Genomic DNA, 16717 nt, shown 5'->3' with positions numbered 1-16717 from the left:
AGTTCATTGTACTCGGAGCAGTTTACTTTAATGTAAAAAGCCAATTATTCGGTCAGGACAGAATTGGACAATGCGATGGTTGCATTCATATCATTGCACTTAGAAAACCCGAAGGTAGCAAATAATTACCAATGACTTGAAAACGAATTGATTTCCAACTATTTAAATTAGTAATCTCGTCATCAGAGTGGCTTCATGTGAGAAACTAAGGTTATACAGGTCAAAAAGAATCCACCCCATAATTAAATCACACCAGTTAGTGAACAAATGAAACTTTGCTGTGTGTCCTCTTATCTGAGGGAAGTGACGGAATGGGATGATTTAATTAATATTTGGGATCATGTTCACTGGAATGACGTCAGCCAACATGAAAATAAAAGACCCAGGGTCTAAGCACAGAAGCAGGCAGTGAAGGAGGAAGCAAGTGAAGAAACTAATCATTCGAGAAGAGTGGTTCAACCTGAAGTCAAACTGAGATGAGCGGACAAATGAGTTTCTACTGCGGGCTCTTTCTTGTGTTCCTGATCCAAGCCCAAGCTAGACCAAGATCAGATGATAGCATCCAGGTAAGAGAACCGAATGGAAGAACGACCCATTCGCTTGTGGTATGGAAAAGTAAGCAATAGTTACAGAATTAGACCAATGGCTCAGTGGTCTCACTTCGGTATTGCTGACCCGCTAGGAGTCGACATAGATGAGACCAGAAATGTATTTTACCCTCCATTGTCTTCAGTTAATAATCAGCTAACACGACGTATCAACTGTTCACTTGATAATGCGCGAGTGAATTGAAGCGCAGAAGAGCCATTGCCGATGGGGTTGAACGACTAGCATTCGTACGATTAACCAACAATAGGCAGTGAAGGAGTAGGTTTCTAGATGTCACTAACTTGAGCACTGTACTGCATCCCTGCTTCCTTTCGACAATTCCTTGGCTGATGTTCCAGGCTTCCACGTTCCAAATTCCAATCACATCGCCATGTTTATTGAAAATTCCCAAACTTTTCTAATCTATGGCTGTGAACAATTAGATCTGGTCCCCAAATCCTATCATTTTTTTTTCTTACTTTCAGACCTTATCCAGACTTTTGGAAGATGAATATGGGCAGTACTTCCCCTCAGACGAGCTGAACAATGAGGCACAAGAGATATCGCCAGGCGCTTCCGTTTCCGAATTTAACGCTGACCTGTCCGATTTGGAGTTTCCCTGGGATCGCGAAGCCAGAGAGATGGAGAGGCAGCCTACCCACCAGGAAGCAGTCCTGGACCGTATCCTGAAAGATCTCCGCAATGGAATTCTGCGGGGAAATAATTCAAAGAAGAAAAAAAGTAAGAAATCACGGCCCTGCTTCGGAGTGAAGCTGGACAGAATCGGGGCTATGAGTAATCTGGGCTGTTAGCGGCTTGTTTAAGGTAAGAGCGGTTGAGGTAATCATTGCCGATGTCTGTTACAGTTTGAATGGTATACATAAATAGGGGAGTGCTCAAAGAGGTAGCAGTCAGCGATACACTGCGAGGGAATGATTTAAAATTACTAAATAGACTTGGAATTAGTTTGGACTGAGCTATTTTGTAAAATAGCCCAGCAGGTAATTGATAGGCTGGGATCTGAGCTCTCCCAGCCCCACATCTTCCGCTTCACTGTCAAATATCCATGATAAGGGAACAGTGATGGTGTATTTGGGAAAGGTTGGACAAAGCTGAGGTCAATTCCTGTACCTTCACCGTACCTTTGTAACCAGTCTTCAAATTCCAACTTAGCTCTCGGCTAATTATATACTGAAATAAAAGCAGAAAGTGCTGGAGGAAGTGAAATTCCGAAGAGTCAGGGGCTCGAAACGTTAACTGTTTCTCTCTGTCCCCCTTGATGCTGTCAGACTTGACGGGTTTCTCCAGCATTGTCTGGTTTTATTTCAAATCGCTCCAGCCTCCGCAGTATTTTGCTTTAATTTTAGGCTGACCTTTACCGGAGAGCACCGGTCTCTTCGACTCTTGTTAAAATGTGTCAAACCGATTGCTTCCAGCAAATGATCGTCATAATATTCATTTCTCAGACATCCAACTATTCAAAACTAACCCGAAAAAAAACCTTAAGATCTGAATTTCAGCACCTTGGAAAAGTCCACCCACCAATTTCCTCTGCCGCTCACTCTCTGTGTGGCAGAAAATCCAAAGACTCAATGTCAAGTTCAAACATTTTAGGTCTTCAGCACCTTCTCCCATGTTCTTAGTCCACCCCCCCCCCGACCTTGTCACTAAATGGCTGCTACTATAAACAACCCATTATCAGCCATTGATGGTCCCCATTAGCAGCTATTAATTCTCCCTAGCTGAGCTTTGCCGATTCCTTTGCCCAAATGTTTCTCTCTCTCTCTCTCTGGGCTCCATCTCTACCTACCGTTTATTCCTTCCCCCTTTTCCCACCCTAGCTTCAGCATATATCCCAACCTTCTCCTAGCCACAATTAGTTCTGAACAAGGGACACTGGACCCGAAACTTTAACTCTGCTTTCTCTCCATAGATGCTGCCAGCCTTGTTGAGGTTTTTCAGCAATTTCAGATTTTGTAGCTGGAAGGCAACTTCATTTATCGCGTTTGCTCCTGGATATCATTGCCAAACAAAAATCTGTCAAACTTAGTTTTGTACATTTTAATTGACATCCCCAGCTTCAATCACGTTACAAAGTTGTTACAGATCTGTGTTGCACTTGAATTAATGTTAGGACTATGCTCCCTTCATCTGGACGCTCCCAAAAGAAAATGGTCTCTCTCGTGTCTGTTCAGTATTTTAATCTTAAACACCTCAATCAGATCACCACTTATTTGTCGATATTAAAGGGAATAAGGGCTTAGTTTATACAATTTGTCTTCAAATGTTTTAACACATTTAGGGCAAAATACAGTTCTGATGAATCTGTCATCCCACGAGGGGATAGTTTAATATTACAAAACAGACCTCGAATTAGACTACTTTGGACTGAGATTTTTTTCTGAATAAAATCACAAAGCAACCTCTCATGCCAATATATCTTAAAGTCCAAAGTTCATAATCGAATTAAATACTATACTCTAGACGAGGTATAAGCAGAGCTCTAGAAAGCTATAACAATAACTTCTACCACGTTGTACTCCAGCCCAGTGAGATGACGGCCATGATTCCAGTTGCCCTTCCCATATGAAGGGAAGGCCAGGGCCTCGTATATCAAAGTGAATGGACTCAATGCAATCAGATCACTTTTACTCTTAAACTTCTCATCCAAGGTTTAGATGTTTTGGATTTAACTCAGATTTTGAATCTCCCATCCTGAGTATTGCTGAGCTCATTGTCTTCTCTCTTATCCCAAGGTCTGACTCCGAGAGCAACACTGCTGGTGCCGCCTGTTCATCGAACTTCCCACATTTAACTCACTCCTCTGATTCTTGCTCCACAAACTCTGACAGATGACAAGTAGTATCCCACCTGTAGACTAATTACAAGTTCGACTCTCGGATGAAATCCTTAATGTACAGACAGTGCCAGCTGCTATTTAAAGCATATTTAATTCTATTTATATTAATTATGAAACTATTAATTGTAACGTATTCGTTATTTTGTTGCTGTAATACTGAAGGTCAGTCACTTGCTGTTAGTTCTGGTGCAGAATAAACAAAGCCATCATTGGAGTTGATAGATTTATCTTCAGTACATGTAGACACGGTGTATGGAACCAACTGCAGAATAAAATTTAATGTAAATGAACGTCTAGGGATCATTTCAGTCTTGTAATTTCATGAGTTCAAAATCTCAGTTTCACTTTCGTCCTTATCTCCATCCAGTACTTGGAGGGTCAGCACTCTGAACATTTTGAAAATTCGGCGCTTCGGTTCCAGATCGAGATAAGAACAACCATCAGCTGCCTTCTTCTGGCTGAAAACTCGTTCTAATCACTAATGCATTCCTCTCGAATTCGACAATTTAGACCCATTGCTCCCTGAGAGTGAATGAACCGGTCCCTTCCTCACACCTTAAACACATGGAAAGTGAAGGTTTACGACGTACTTTGGCGCTTAATGACTTTGTTGCAAGATCTGAGCTGGCTATGAATGTGCCTCTCCGTGCCAGTCAGTGTGTAGTCTTCACCCAGAGTACAGATTAACATGGCGATTCATGCTGGCATTTCTCATTCCCAGACCACGAGCGAACTGTGGTTTAAAGCTCTATAGTTTAACTTGCAGGCAGACATTAATTGAAATCACGCGGGAATATTTACATAAAACGTTAAAGACTAATCATTTCCATTGCAGCGGAGCAGAAACACAGACAGTGCTGGAGAAACTCAGCAGGTCTGGCAGTATCCCCAACAGAAAGCAAAGTTAATGTTTGATAGCAAGTCACACAATAAGATATAAAGGCAGTGCTGAAGAAGGGTCACTGAACTCGAAACGTTGACTCTGTATAGATGCTGCCAGACCTGCTGAGTTTCTCCTGCAATTTCTCTTTTTTGTTTCAGATCTTCAGTATCTGCAGTTCTTTGGTTTTATTTTAAGATATAAAGGCAGGTAGAAGTAGGTTTTAACTAATATTCAGTTAGGCAAAAGAGATGGAGAAGTTCAACAAGGGAATTTCAGAGTTTAAGGTCAGGGCAACTGAAGCCATAGCCAACAATGGTGGATTATTAAAAAGGTGGTGAGGGAAAGGCCAAGATTAACAAAGTACTGGAAATCATAGAGTTTAATAAGGCTGGAGGAACAACAAATATGAGGTCGAAGTCATAAAGGACTTTGAAAACAAGGAGGCTTTTTGAGGTATGGAACCTACATCCAACACCCAGTCAGACAATGCATTCCAGAAAATAGCATCTTGGTTTATAAAAATATCATTAGTCTTCCCATTATTTTGTCAATGTCTTAAATCTTGTTACTGAGTGATCTTTGATCCCTAGTATCATTCTAATAAACCATGTTTGCATATTCTGCCAGCTTTTAAGATTTGTCCTAAAGTATGGTGTTCGGAAATAGAGTCATAGAGATGTACAGCATGGAAACATACCCTTCCGTTCAACTCATCCATGCCGACTAGATATCCTAACCTAATCTAGTTCCATTTGCTAGCACTTGGCCCATATCCCTCCAAACCCTTTCTATTCATACACCCATCCAGCTGCCATTTAAATTTGTAATTGTACCAGCCTCCACCACTTCCTCTGGCAGCTCATTCCATACACGCACCACCCTCTGTGTGAAAAAGTTACCCCTGAGGCCTTTTTAAATCATTCCCCTCTCACCCTGAACATATGCCCTCTAGTGCTGGACTTCCCCACCCCAGCGAAAAGACCTTGCCTATTTATCCTATCCAGGCTCCTCATGATTTTGTAAACCTCTATAAGGTCACCCCTCAACCTCCAACGTTCCAGGGATAACAACCCCAGCCTATTCAGCCTGTCCGTATAGCTCAAATCCTTCAACCCTGACAACATCCTTGTAAAATGTTTCTGAACCTCTTCAAGTTTCACAACATATTTCCAATAATAAGGAGACCAGAATTGCATGCAATATTCTAAATGTGACCTAACCAATATCCTGTACAGCCACAACATGACCTCCCAACTCCTATACTCAATGTTCTGACCAATAAAGGAAAGCATCCCAAACATCTTCTTCACTATCCTATCTACCTGAGACTCCACTTTCAAGGAACTATGAGCCTGCACTCCAAGGTCTCGTTGTTCAACAACATTTCCCAGGACCTTACCATTAAGTGTGTAAGTCCTACTCTGATTTGCTTTTCCAAAATACAGCACCTCACATTCATCTAAATTAAACTTCATCTGCCACTCTTCAGCACATTGGCTCATCTGATCAAGATCCAATTGTAATTTGAAGTAACCTCCTTCATTGTCCACTATACCTCCAATTTTGGTGTAATCTGCAAACTTACTAACTATACCTCCTATGTTCACATCCAAATCATTTATATAAATGATGAAAAGTACTGGACCCAGCATCAATCCTTGTGGCACACCACTGGTCACAGACCTCCAGTCTGAAAAGCAACCCTCTACCACCACCCTCTGTCTTCTACCTTCGAGCCAGTTCTGTATCCAAATGGCTAATTCTCCCTGTATTCCATGAGATCTAACCTTGATTACCAGTCTCCCACGAGAAACTTTGTCAAACGCCTTACTGAAATCCATATAGATCACGTCTACCACTTTGCCCTCATCAATCCTCTTTGTTACTTCTTCAAAAAATTCAATCAAGTTTATGAGATATGATTTCCCACACAAAAGCCATGCTGAATATCCCTAATCAGTCCTTGCCTTTTCCAAATACATTTAAATCCTGTCTGTCAGAATTCCCTCCAACAATTTACCCACCACTGATGTCAGGCTCACCGGTCTATAGTTCCCTGGCTTTTCCTTACCACCTTTCTTAAACAGTGGTACCACATTAGCCAACCTCCAGTCTTCCGGCACCTCATCTGTGACTATCAATGATACAAATATCTCAGGAAGGGGGCCAGCAATCACTTCCCTAGCTTCCCACAGAGTTCTAGGGTAAACCTGATCAGGTCCTGGGGATTTATCCACTTTTATGCATTACAAGACCTCCAACCTCTTGTTATGACACGGGGTAAACCCTTCTGCTAATTTAAACCAGACACACACAAAAGCTCATCTTGTCTCATAATCTGTAAATGTATGAGTGACAAAAAACTACCAAATCCCACTATTTAAAGAAAAAAATTAACAATTTATTTTTTAACTCCAAGAAAAATAAAACATTAAATAACTGTTTACACTGTAAACCTCCTTTGATCAATTTATCTACTTCCCACTCTACAACACTACACTGATCCAATAAAAAACCCCTGATTAAGTTTTACAAAAAAAATCAAATTTCAAAACCAGTCAGCTGTGTTGATTCTTCTCTGTATCTTCCTCTGTAGATTTTTTTGGGTCTTTTCTTCAGTCCTCTGCTGCACAGATTTCATATGTACAGGTACCTTTCAAAGACCGATTCTGCAGGCAATCTGTGTTTATTGATGCTCTTTGCTACTCTGGCTAACTGTCCAAAATGGCTGATTTTTATACCCCAAAACATCAGATCGTCTAATTGTTTCATGTCGTCAAAACAGTAAAATTCAAATTCGATTGCATTTTGGAATCTTGGGGCATAATCTAAACTGATTGGCCAAATTCGAATTTGTTGTGTACCATAACAACTCAGCTCAGCTATTTGTATCACAGCCAAATGTTACATTTTAAAAATTTTCAGCACACTCCGTACTTGCTAAGTCCTTGCCAGCTTTCACTCTCTCTTAAAGGTACAGTACACCTACAACTTCATAACCTCCCCTCTTAAGAAAAAATAAACCATCATCATAACAAGATAGCTCAATTTGTTTCTATTCCTTAACCACATTACTATGACATACATATGACTTAATCTAAGTTCATATTAACATCTTCTCACATATATATAAAATTTAATAGACACCGATCTCACCTCTACTTTATCAGTTAAATCCGTGATAATGCATCTGCCATTACATTCTTACAACCCACAACATGTATGATTTATAATTAAAAATGTCTGTAATGTAATCCAATGGAATAGTCTCATATTCTTGTCTTTAAAGCATTCCAAGAATATAAGAGGATTATAATCTGTGTACGCAACCATCTCTGACACATTGTTCGTGACATAAACATTAAAATGTTGTAAGGCCAGTACCAAACTCAATAGTTCTTTTTTGATCATAGAGTATTTTCTCTAGTGGGTGTTGATTTTCTTTGAAAAGTAACCAACTGGCAGTTCGAATCCATCATCATCTTCCTGTCGCAGTATAGCAACCACTCCTATGTCACTAGCATCAATGGCAACTTTGAAGGGTTTCCAAAAGTTTGGTGTAGCTTAAACTGGTGCAATTGTTAATATTGCTTTTAAATTGTCAAATGCCTCTTGGCATTGTTCTTTCCACTGAAATTTTGTGTTCTTTTTCAGAAAATCTGTTAACGGTGCCACTACATTGCTGAAGTTTGGAACAAACTTCCAATAGATGTAACTTAATGTCAAACATGGAAACACCTCTTTGTTCGAGGTTGGTCATGGAAATTCCTCGATGGCCTTCATTTTTCCGTTCCTTGGGGGTCAACGTTCCATGAACATCACCTCTGTTTTCGTGAATTCAGTTTTGTTTATTACTAGTTTTGCTTCTCTTAATCGGTCAAAGAGCTCTGCCAACTGTACCATGTGATCTTCCCAAGACTCACTACAGATCACTACATTGTCCAAATAGACTGCACAGTTTTTAACCCAGCCACAACTCTGTTCATGAGTCTTTGGAATGTGGCAGGTGCATTTTTCATTCCAAAGGACATCACTTTGAATTGATACAGCCCCTTTGGGGTTACAAACACAGAAATTTGTTTTACCTTCACGGAAAAAGGTACCTGCCAATAACCACATAGTAAGTCCAACTTTGTGATGTAACTGGTTTGTCCAACTTTCCCTATACAGTTCTCCAATCTCGGTACTGAGTATGATTCTGATTTTGTTGTGGCATTGACCTTCCAATAATCCACACAAAATCGTTGAGTCCAGTCAGGTTTGGGAACTAAAATGATTGACAAATTTCGCTTGCTCTGTCTCGGTTCGATGAGCGTGGCTTTTTTCTGGGCCTGTCTGGCTTTGAAAAGATTAAACTGATAGGGGTATTATTTTATCGGAACAGTATTCCCTACATCTACCTCATGCACAATAGCATTATTCCTCTCCATCTTATTCCTGCATATGCCCTCATACTGCTATAGCAAACCTTTTAACTGTGCTCTTTGCTCCTAAGACAGATAGTTCACTAACCCACTCCTCAAGGACTTCCTCATTGTTTAACATTTTTTTGAGGCACATCAAACTCCACGACATCAGGATTTGATTCCTCTCTCCGTGGGGCAGTAACAAACACCTGTTTCTCCAGTTCCTTCTCCCTATTATAATAAGGTTTTAACCTATTCACATGACATATCCTATACAGGTTTTCCTATCTGGCATCTTTTACCAGAGAGTCCACCTGACTCAACTTTTTCTCAACTTGATAGGGAACACTAAACCTGGCTTTGAAGGGATCTCCTGTCACTGGTAACCATACAAAAAGTCATCTCTGTGGGAAAACGTTCGACTCTCAGAATTTTTATCTGCCACCTGCTTCATTTTATGCTGTGCCCCCTTTAGGTGCTGTTTAGCTAATTCACCTACCCAATTTAATCTCTCCCTCACCTCTGATACATAATCCAAATGTGAGACCTCTGACTTTGATCCTGTCAGTTTCTCTTTAATTAATTTCAAAGGGCGTCTCAGTTCATGCCTGAATATTACCTCAAAGGGAGTAAACTGAGTAGATTTGTCTATGGCATCTCCAGTGGCAAACAATACGAATGGGATACCTTTATCCGAATCATTTGGGTAACCCTGACAGTATGATCTCAACATGGTCTTCAGGGTCTGATGTCACCTTTCTAAAGGTCCCTGTGATTCAGGATGATACACACTTGATTTAAAGTGCTGTATACCTAAGCTTTCCATGACTTCCTTAAACAGCCTAGCAGTAAAATTAGACCCTTGGTCTGACTGAGTCTCTCTGGGTTGCCCATACCGCATGAAGAAACCTACTAACTCCTCTACCACCTTTTTTGCCTTAATACTCTACAATGAAATTGCTTCCAGAAATCTGGTAGACACATCCATTACGGTTAACAGGTACTGGTTCCCACTTTTAATTCTCGGGAGGGGACCTACACAATCAATTGTAACCCACGTGAAAGATTCTTTGAATGCAGGAGTTGGCAACAAAGGTGCTGGTTTTATTACCACCTGTGGCTTACCCACCATTTGGCATGTATGACACGTATGGCAAAAGTTAATCACATCCTTGTGCATTCCAGGCCTGAGTCTTCTGTACACCTAGGTGACCTCCGACAGGTAATTCAAGTGCTACCCATAAGACTTCCTGTCCATATGCCATCGACAACACAATCTGGTGCACTTTGGCCCATGTCTCCTCTGCACCAACCTGCCATGGTCTCTATTTTTACCTTAGTATTCTGTTTTTCAGATAATAACCATCAGGAATATCCTCTGCTTCCTTTTCGGAGTACGGATTAACATATATATCTTTTATTGTCTCGTCTTTCTGTTGCCATTCCATGAGCCTTCCAGGACTGAACACTCCTGTCTGATCCTCTGCCTGTTCAGGTTTTTTTCCTGCACCATTATGTCAAACAGGGTGTCCACTAACTGAACCTCAACTCCTTCATCTTTCTCTTTAGTGTTTGCTTCGTGCTGTGACTTACAATAGTGGGATCTGGTTACTACACAGTCTGGGAAAGTACTCGGGTATTTGTCATTTAATTCCTCAGTTTCCTAGTCATCCTTTGGCCTCTCCACAACAATGGGTGTCACTCCCACCTTGGACTGTGCTAAATCATTCCCAACAAGAAACTGGATTCCTGGGACTCACATTCTGTCAATCATTCACACTGTTAAGTCCCTAGTCTTGAGTTGGCACTCCGACCTGATCTTACATAGGGGAACGCTAAATTTCTGTCCATCTGTCCCACAAATTACCACTCTTTGAGGTAACAGGTCAGAAAGACTACAAATATGTTCATCTCTTACTATTAGAGACTGGTGAGATCCTGTATCTCTCAAAATTATAACTTCTTGCCCTTCTCCCCCTGTTCTTTCTGAATAAGCTTTACCCACCAAGGCGAATTCTTTATTGAGATTGGGCACTACCTCCATACCCAGTCCCTGCCTAGGCTGTGCACTCTCCTGCAGTTCCCCGACATTTCTTGGGGTTTTCTTTACTACTTTCACTAATGCCACTTTACCACATCTTTTCCCACAGTGCCTTTCTTTAACGACCAGCACTGTGACTTTACGTGTTTCACTTTACCACAGTGGAAACACATGAGGCCTTTCACCACTTACCAGTGTTTTCTACTCTTTATTTCATAGTGTAGGATCTCTCCTTCTCCCAACTTCTGTCCCTCACAGGATGAAATTCTTGTCGGAAGCTTGTCTTATGCACCGAGTATTGATCTGCTAACTCTGCTGCTTTCATACTTCCTGAACTTTCTGTTCATCCACATGAATTCTTATCATCTCTGGAAGTGAGTTTTTAAACTCCTCCATCAGAATAGTCTCTCTTAGAGCCTCACAGGTCTTATCTATTTTTAAAGCCCGCACCTATCTATCAAACTCACTGTAAGTCTGACCTGGTTCCTTCTTTATGTTTCTGAAATGCTGTCTATATACTTCTGGTACCAATGCATAAGCACTTAAAATAGCCTGTTTGACCTCTTCATAATCTCTTGACCCCTCATCTAACAGCACTGCAAATACCTCACTAGCTCTGCCTACCAGTTTAGTCTGAACTAGCATTACCTATAAATCCTCGGACCAATCCATCTGCCTAGCCATTTTTTAAAATGAAATAAAAAAGGCTTCAACATCTTTCTCATCAAAATGCGGCAGAGTTTTGACATATTTGTATATATCACTACGTTTTCTTTTAATCTCCATCCTGTTGAATTTGCTGACCAAATCGCAACTTCTCAAGTTCAATCTCTCCCTCTTTTTTCTCTCTCCGTTTCTTCTCTCTCTTTCTCATTCTCTTTGCTCAACTAAGTACCTTCTCTCTCTCTTCTCTCTCCCTCTCTCTTTCCTCTCTCTCTCGTTGTTTATCTTCAATTTTCCTCAATTATAATTTAAGTTTTTCTATCTCTACTGCACTTGTCTGTTTCTCTGATACAGTTAAGAGTTCGAGTAATTCCCTTACAATTTCCACTTTACTTTTGTCCTTGGTTAAACCCAATTCTAACCTTTTTTGCTAATTCTAAGAATATGGTCACTTATTTTCTTTCTAAACTTTCTTGACATATTTGAGAATCATCTTCAAACCCCAGAACCTCTTTAGTAATTTTAAGAGCCATTTCTCTCACTTTTAATTTAATCAACCACAAGTAACTGAAATTAAACAAATTGTCTCATCGACATTTTATTTAAATATCTAGGACACTAACCTGCCAGTGTTTAAATCTGCTGGACTTTCTTTGAACCCCAAATCTATTCAAATCTGTCCAAATCTCAGACTGGATCTGTCTAAACCTGTCCAAATCACGGACTTGAGCCCCCAGTGTGTTACAATGTGGGGTAAACCCTTCTGCTAATTTAAACCATGCATACACAAAAGCTCACCTCGCCTCATAATCTGTAAAAGTATGAGTGACAAAAAAACTAACAAATCCCACTATTTAAAGAAAAAAATTAACAATTTATTATTTAACTCCAAGAAAAAAATTAAACAACGATCGACACTGTAAACCTCCTTTGTCTGATCAATGTATTTACTTCCCACTCTACAACATTATACTGATCCGATAAAACCCCCCTGATTAGGTTTTACAAAAAAATTGAAATTTCAAAACCAGTCAACTGATTTGATTCTCCTCTGTATCTTCCTCTATAGATTTTCCTGGGTCTTTTCTTCAGTCTTCTGCTGCACAGATTTCATATGAACAGGTACCTTTCAGAGACCGATTCTGTAGGTAGTCTGTGTTTGTTGGTGCTCTTTGCTGCTCTGGTTAACTGTTCAAAATGTCTGATCTTTGTACCCCAAAACATCAGATCATCTCATTGGTTTGATGTCGTCAAAACAGTAAAATTCAAATTCAATTGCATTTTGGTATCTTGAGGCATAATTTAAACTGATTGGCCAAATTCAAATTTGTTGTGTACCACAACAACTCAACTCAGCTATTTGTTTCACAGCCAAATGTTAGTTTTGAATTTTTCAGCACACTCTGTGCTTGTTAAGTCCTTGCCAACTTTCATTCTCTCTTAAAGGTACAGTACACCTACAACTTCATTACACTGTGTAATATGGACATTTTTCAAGATGTCACTAACCATTTCCTCACATTCCATATTTTACATGTCCTTCTCCACAGTAAACACTGATGCAAAATACTCGTTTAGTATCTCCCCCACCTCCTGCGGCTCCATACATAGGCTTCCTTGCTGATCTCTGAGGGGCCCTATTCTTTCCCTAGTTACCCTTTTGTCTTTAATCTCTTTATGAAAAACCCTTTGGGTCTTCATTAACCCTATTTGGAAAAGCTATTTCATGATCCCTTTTTGCCCTCCTGATTTCCCTCTTACAAATACTCCTACTATCTTTATACTCTTCTAAGGATTCACTCAATCTCTCCTGTCTGTACCTGACATATGTATCCTTTTTTTTCTTAACCAAAATGTCAATTTCTCTATTCATTCAGCAGTCCCTACACTTACTAGCCTTGCCTAACAGGAATATACTGTCTCTGGACTCTTGTTATCTCATTTCTGAAGGCTTCCCATTTTCAGCCGTCCCTTTACCTGCAAACATCTGCCCCCAATCAGCTTTTGAAAGTTCTTACCTACTACCGTCAAAATTCCTCCAATTTAGAACTTCAACTTTTAGATCCAGTCTATCCTTTTCCATCACTTTTTTAAAACTAATAGAATTACGGTCGCTGGCCCCAAAGTGCTCTCCCACTGACACCTCAGTCGTCTGCCTGCCTTACTTCTCAAGAGTAGGTCAAGTTTTGCATCTTCTCGTGTAGGTACATCCACATAACTGACTCAGAAACTGTTCTTTTACATACTTAACAAATGTCTCTCCATCTAAAGCCTTAACACAATGGCAGTCCCAGTCTATGTTTGGAAAGTTAAAATCCACTACCATAACCACCTTATTATTCTTAAAGAATACTAAAATCTCCTTACAAATTTGTTTCTCAATTTCCCGCTGACTATTAGGGGATCTATAATGTAATCCCAATAAGGTGATCATCCTTTCTTATTTCTCAGTTCCACCCAAATAACTTCCCTGGATGTATTCCTGGGAACATCCTCCCTCAGTACAGCTGTAATACTATTCCTTATCAAAAATGCCACTCCCCCTCCTCTCTTGACCCCATTTCTATTCTTCCTGTAGCATTGGTATCCTGGTACATTAAGCTGCCAGTCCTGTCCATCCTGAGCCACGTTTCTGTAATTGCTGTGATACCCCAGTCCCATGTTCCTAACCATGCCCTGAGTTCATCTGCCTTCCCTGTTAGGCCTCTTGTATTGAAGTAAACACAGTTTAATTTATCAGTCCTAGCTTGTTCTCTGCTTTGTGCCTGGCTGCCCTGTTTGACTCACTCCCTTGCCCAACTGTACCAGTCTCAGATTGATCTCTTTCCTCACTATCTCCCTGGGACACCCCACACCTTGCTTGTTTAAATCCTCCCGAGCAGCTCTAGCAAATCTCCCTGCCATTATATTAATCCCCTTCCAGTTCGAGGGCAATCCATCCTTCTTGTACAGGTCACTTCTACCTTAGAAGAGATTCCAATGATCCAAAAATGTGAACCTTTCTCCCCTGCACCAGCTCCTCAGCCACACACTCATTTGCTCTATCCTCCTATTACTACCCTCACCAGCTCGTAACACTGAGAGTAATCCATTGCTGTTTGGTATCTATATCAATGATTTGGATGAGAATGTACAAGGCATGAATAGTAAGTTTGCAGATAACACTAAAATAGGTGGTATCGGACAGTGAGGAAGGTTATCAGAAATAGCAGCAGGACACACACTTAATGGTAGGGTCCTAGGGAGTGTTGCTGAACAAAGAGACCTTGGAGTGCAAGTTCATAGCTTCTTGAAAGTGGAGTTGCAGGTAAGTAGGATAGTGAAGAAGGCTTTTGGTATGCTTTCCTTTATTCGTCAGTGATTGGAAAACAGGAGTTGGGAGGCCATGTTGCTGTTGTACAGGACATTGATTAGGTCACTGTTGGAATATTGCGTGCAATTCTGATCTCCTTCCTATTGGAAAGATGTTGTGAAACTTGAAAGGGTTCAGAAAAGATTTACAAGGATGTTGCCAGGGTTGGAGGACTTGAGCTACAGGGAGAGGCTGAACAGGCTGGGGCTGTTTTCCCTGGAGCATCGGAGGCTGAGGGGTGACCTTCTAAAGGTTTACAAAATTATGAGAGGTATGGATAGGATAAATGGGCAAAGTTTTTTCCCTATGTTGGGGGAGTCCAGAACTAGAGGGCATAGGTTTAGGGTGAGTGGGGAAAGATATAAAAGAGACCTAAGGGGCAACTTTTTCATGCAGAGGGTGGTACATATCATATGGAATAAGCTGCCAGAGGAAGTGGTGGAGGCTGGTACAATTACAACATTTAAAAGGCATTTGGATGGGTATATGAATAGGAAAGGTTTGGCGGGATATGGACCGAGTGCTGGCAGGTGGGACTAGATTGGGTTGGGATATCTGGTCGGCATGGACGGGTTGGACCGAAGGGTCTGTTTCCATGCTGTACATCTCTATGACTCTATGACCTTGATTAGCTGGGGAAGTGGCGAGAAATGGCAAATGGAATTTAATATAGATAAGTGTGAGGTCCTGCATTTTGGAAGGTCAAATCAAGGTAGAAATTTCATGGTGAATAGTAGGGCCTACAGGAGAGTAGTGGAACAGAGGGACCTTGGATTTCAGGTACATGGTTCTCTGAAAATGGACTCATAGGTTGGCTAGGCAATAAAGAACGCTCTTGGCATACTGGCCTTCATCAGTCAGGGCATCAGTCAGTATAGAAGTTGGGAAATTATGTTGCAGTTGTACAGAACTTTGCTGAAGGTGAGGACTGCAGATGCTGGAGATCAGAGCTTAAAAATGTATTGCTGGAAAAGCGCAACAGGTTAGACAGCATCAAAGGAACAGGAGAATCGACGTTTCGGGCATAAGCCCTTCCTCAGGAATTTGGCGAGTCCACATCTGGAGTATTGTGTTCAGTTTTGGTTACCTTGCTATAGGATGTTATTAAACTGGAAAGAGTGCAGAAGAAATTTACAAGGGTGTTGCCAGGACTCAACAGTCTGAGTTACTGGGAAGGTTGGACACACTTGAGGACCGGAGCTGAGAGGGAGTGAACGGAGAGCAGCCGGGGAAGGTAAGAGATTATAAAACCTCAACCTTGTGGATTTGAGGCCTGCACTTCAGGACAGGAGCTGAGAGGGAGTGAACGGAGAGCAGCCGGGGAAGAAAAGAGATTCTGATTCAAAATGGTTTAGACTGAGGAGAAATTGAAAAGTGATGTCACAGGCGGGCTGCAAATTGATTGCCTAATAAGGGGTCTGCTAAGTTTGAATCTGTATTAAATTGAATCCTGTTAATGTACTGGTTACAACTTATTTATTAGTTACAACTTGCATAAGCAGAGGTACAAAAACAGTTAAAAATTTAAAAATACAAATTCAAAACTAATTAAATAAATAAGGATGGAACGTGAGGTGATGTGTTGTTTTTGCATGATGTGGAAGTTGGTGGACCCCATTGTGGTTCCCAGTGATCATGTCTGTACTGAATGTTGGTTACTGAAGCATTCTGGCTCAGAGTCGATGAGCTGGATTCTGAGCTTCAATCATTGCGACACATCAGGGAATGGGGGAGTTCGGTTAGATCCACCGACGTCAAGCCGGTGTTCTTCTCTGACCACTGCCTCCTGCTGGCCGACTGTCACCTACAGGACAAGCAGCGGGCTGGTAAGGGAACGTGGAAGCTGAACACAAAGCTGTTGACCCCGGGAAACATTGAGGAGCTCAAGAGGGACTACGCAGGTTGGAGAACCATGAAGCCCCTC

General features: G+C 41.0%; 1 protein-coding gene across 1 annotated transcript; it reads left to right on the top strand.

Annotated features, from left to right (window-relative positions):
• Positions 1-392: 392 nt before the first annotated feature.
• LOC122540331 (C-type natriuretic peptide prohormone-like) lies at positions 393-3738 on the top strand. The gene is made up of 3 exons (XM_043675886.1): positions 393-566; positions 1074-1413; positions 3345-3738. Exons 1-2 carry the CDS (start codon positions 477-479, stop codon positions 1398-1400), a joined length of 417 nt encoding a protein of 138 aa, XP_043531821.1. The 5' UTR covers positions 393-476; the 3' UTR covers positions 1401-1413; positions 3345-3738.
• The last annotated feature ends 12979 nt before the right edge of the window (positions 3739-16717 follow it).

This window comes from Chiloscyllium plagiosum, chromosome 34 (assembly GCF_004010195.1).
Source record: "Chiloscyllium plagiosum isolate BGI_BamShark_2017 chromosome 34, ASM401019v2, whole genome shotgun sequence".
NCBI classification, from domain to species: Eukaryota; Metazoa; Chordata; class Chondrichthyes; order Orectolobiformes; family Hemiscylliidae; genus Chiloscyllium; species Chiloscyllium plagiosum.
Note: the sequence above shows the minus strand (reverse complement) of the source record. Positions and strands in the feature narration are given on the sequence as shown.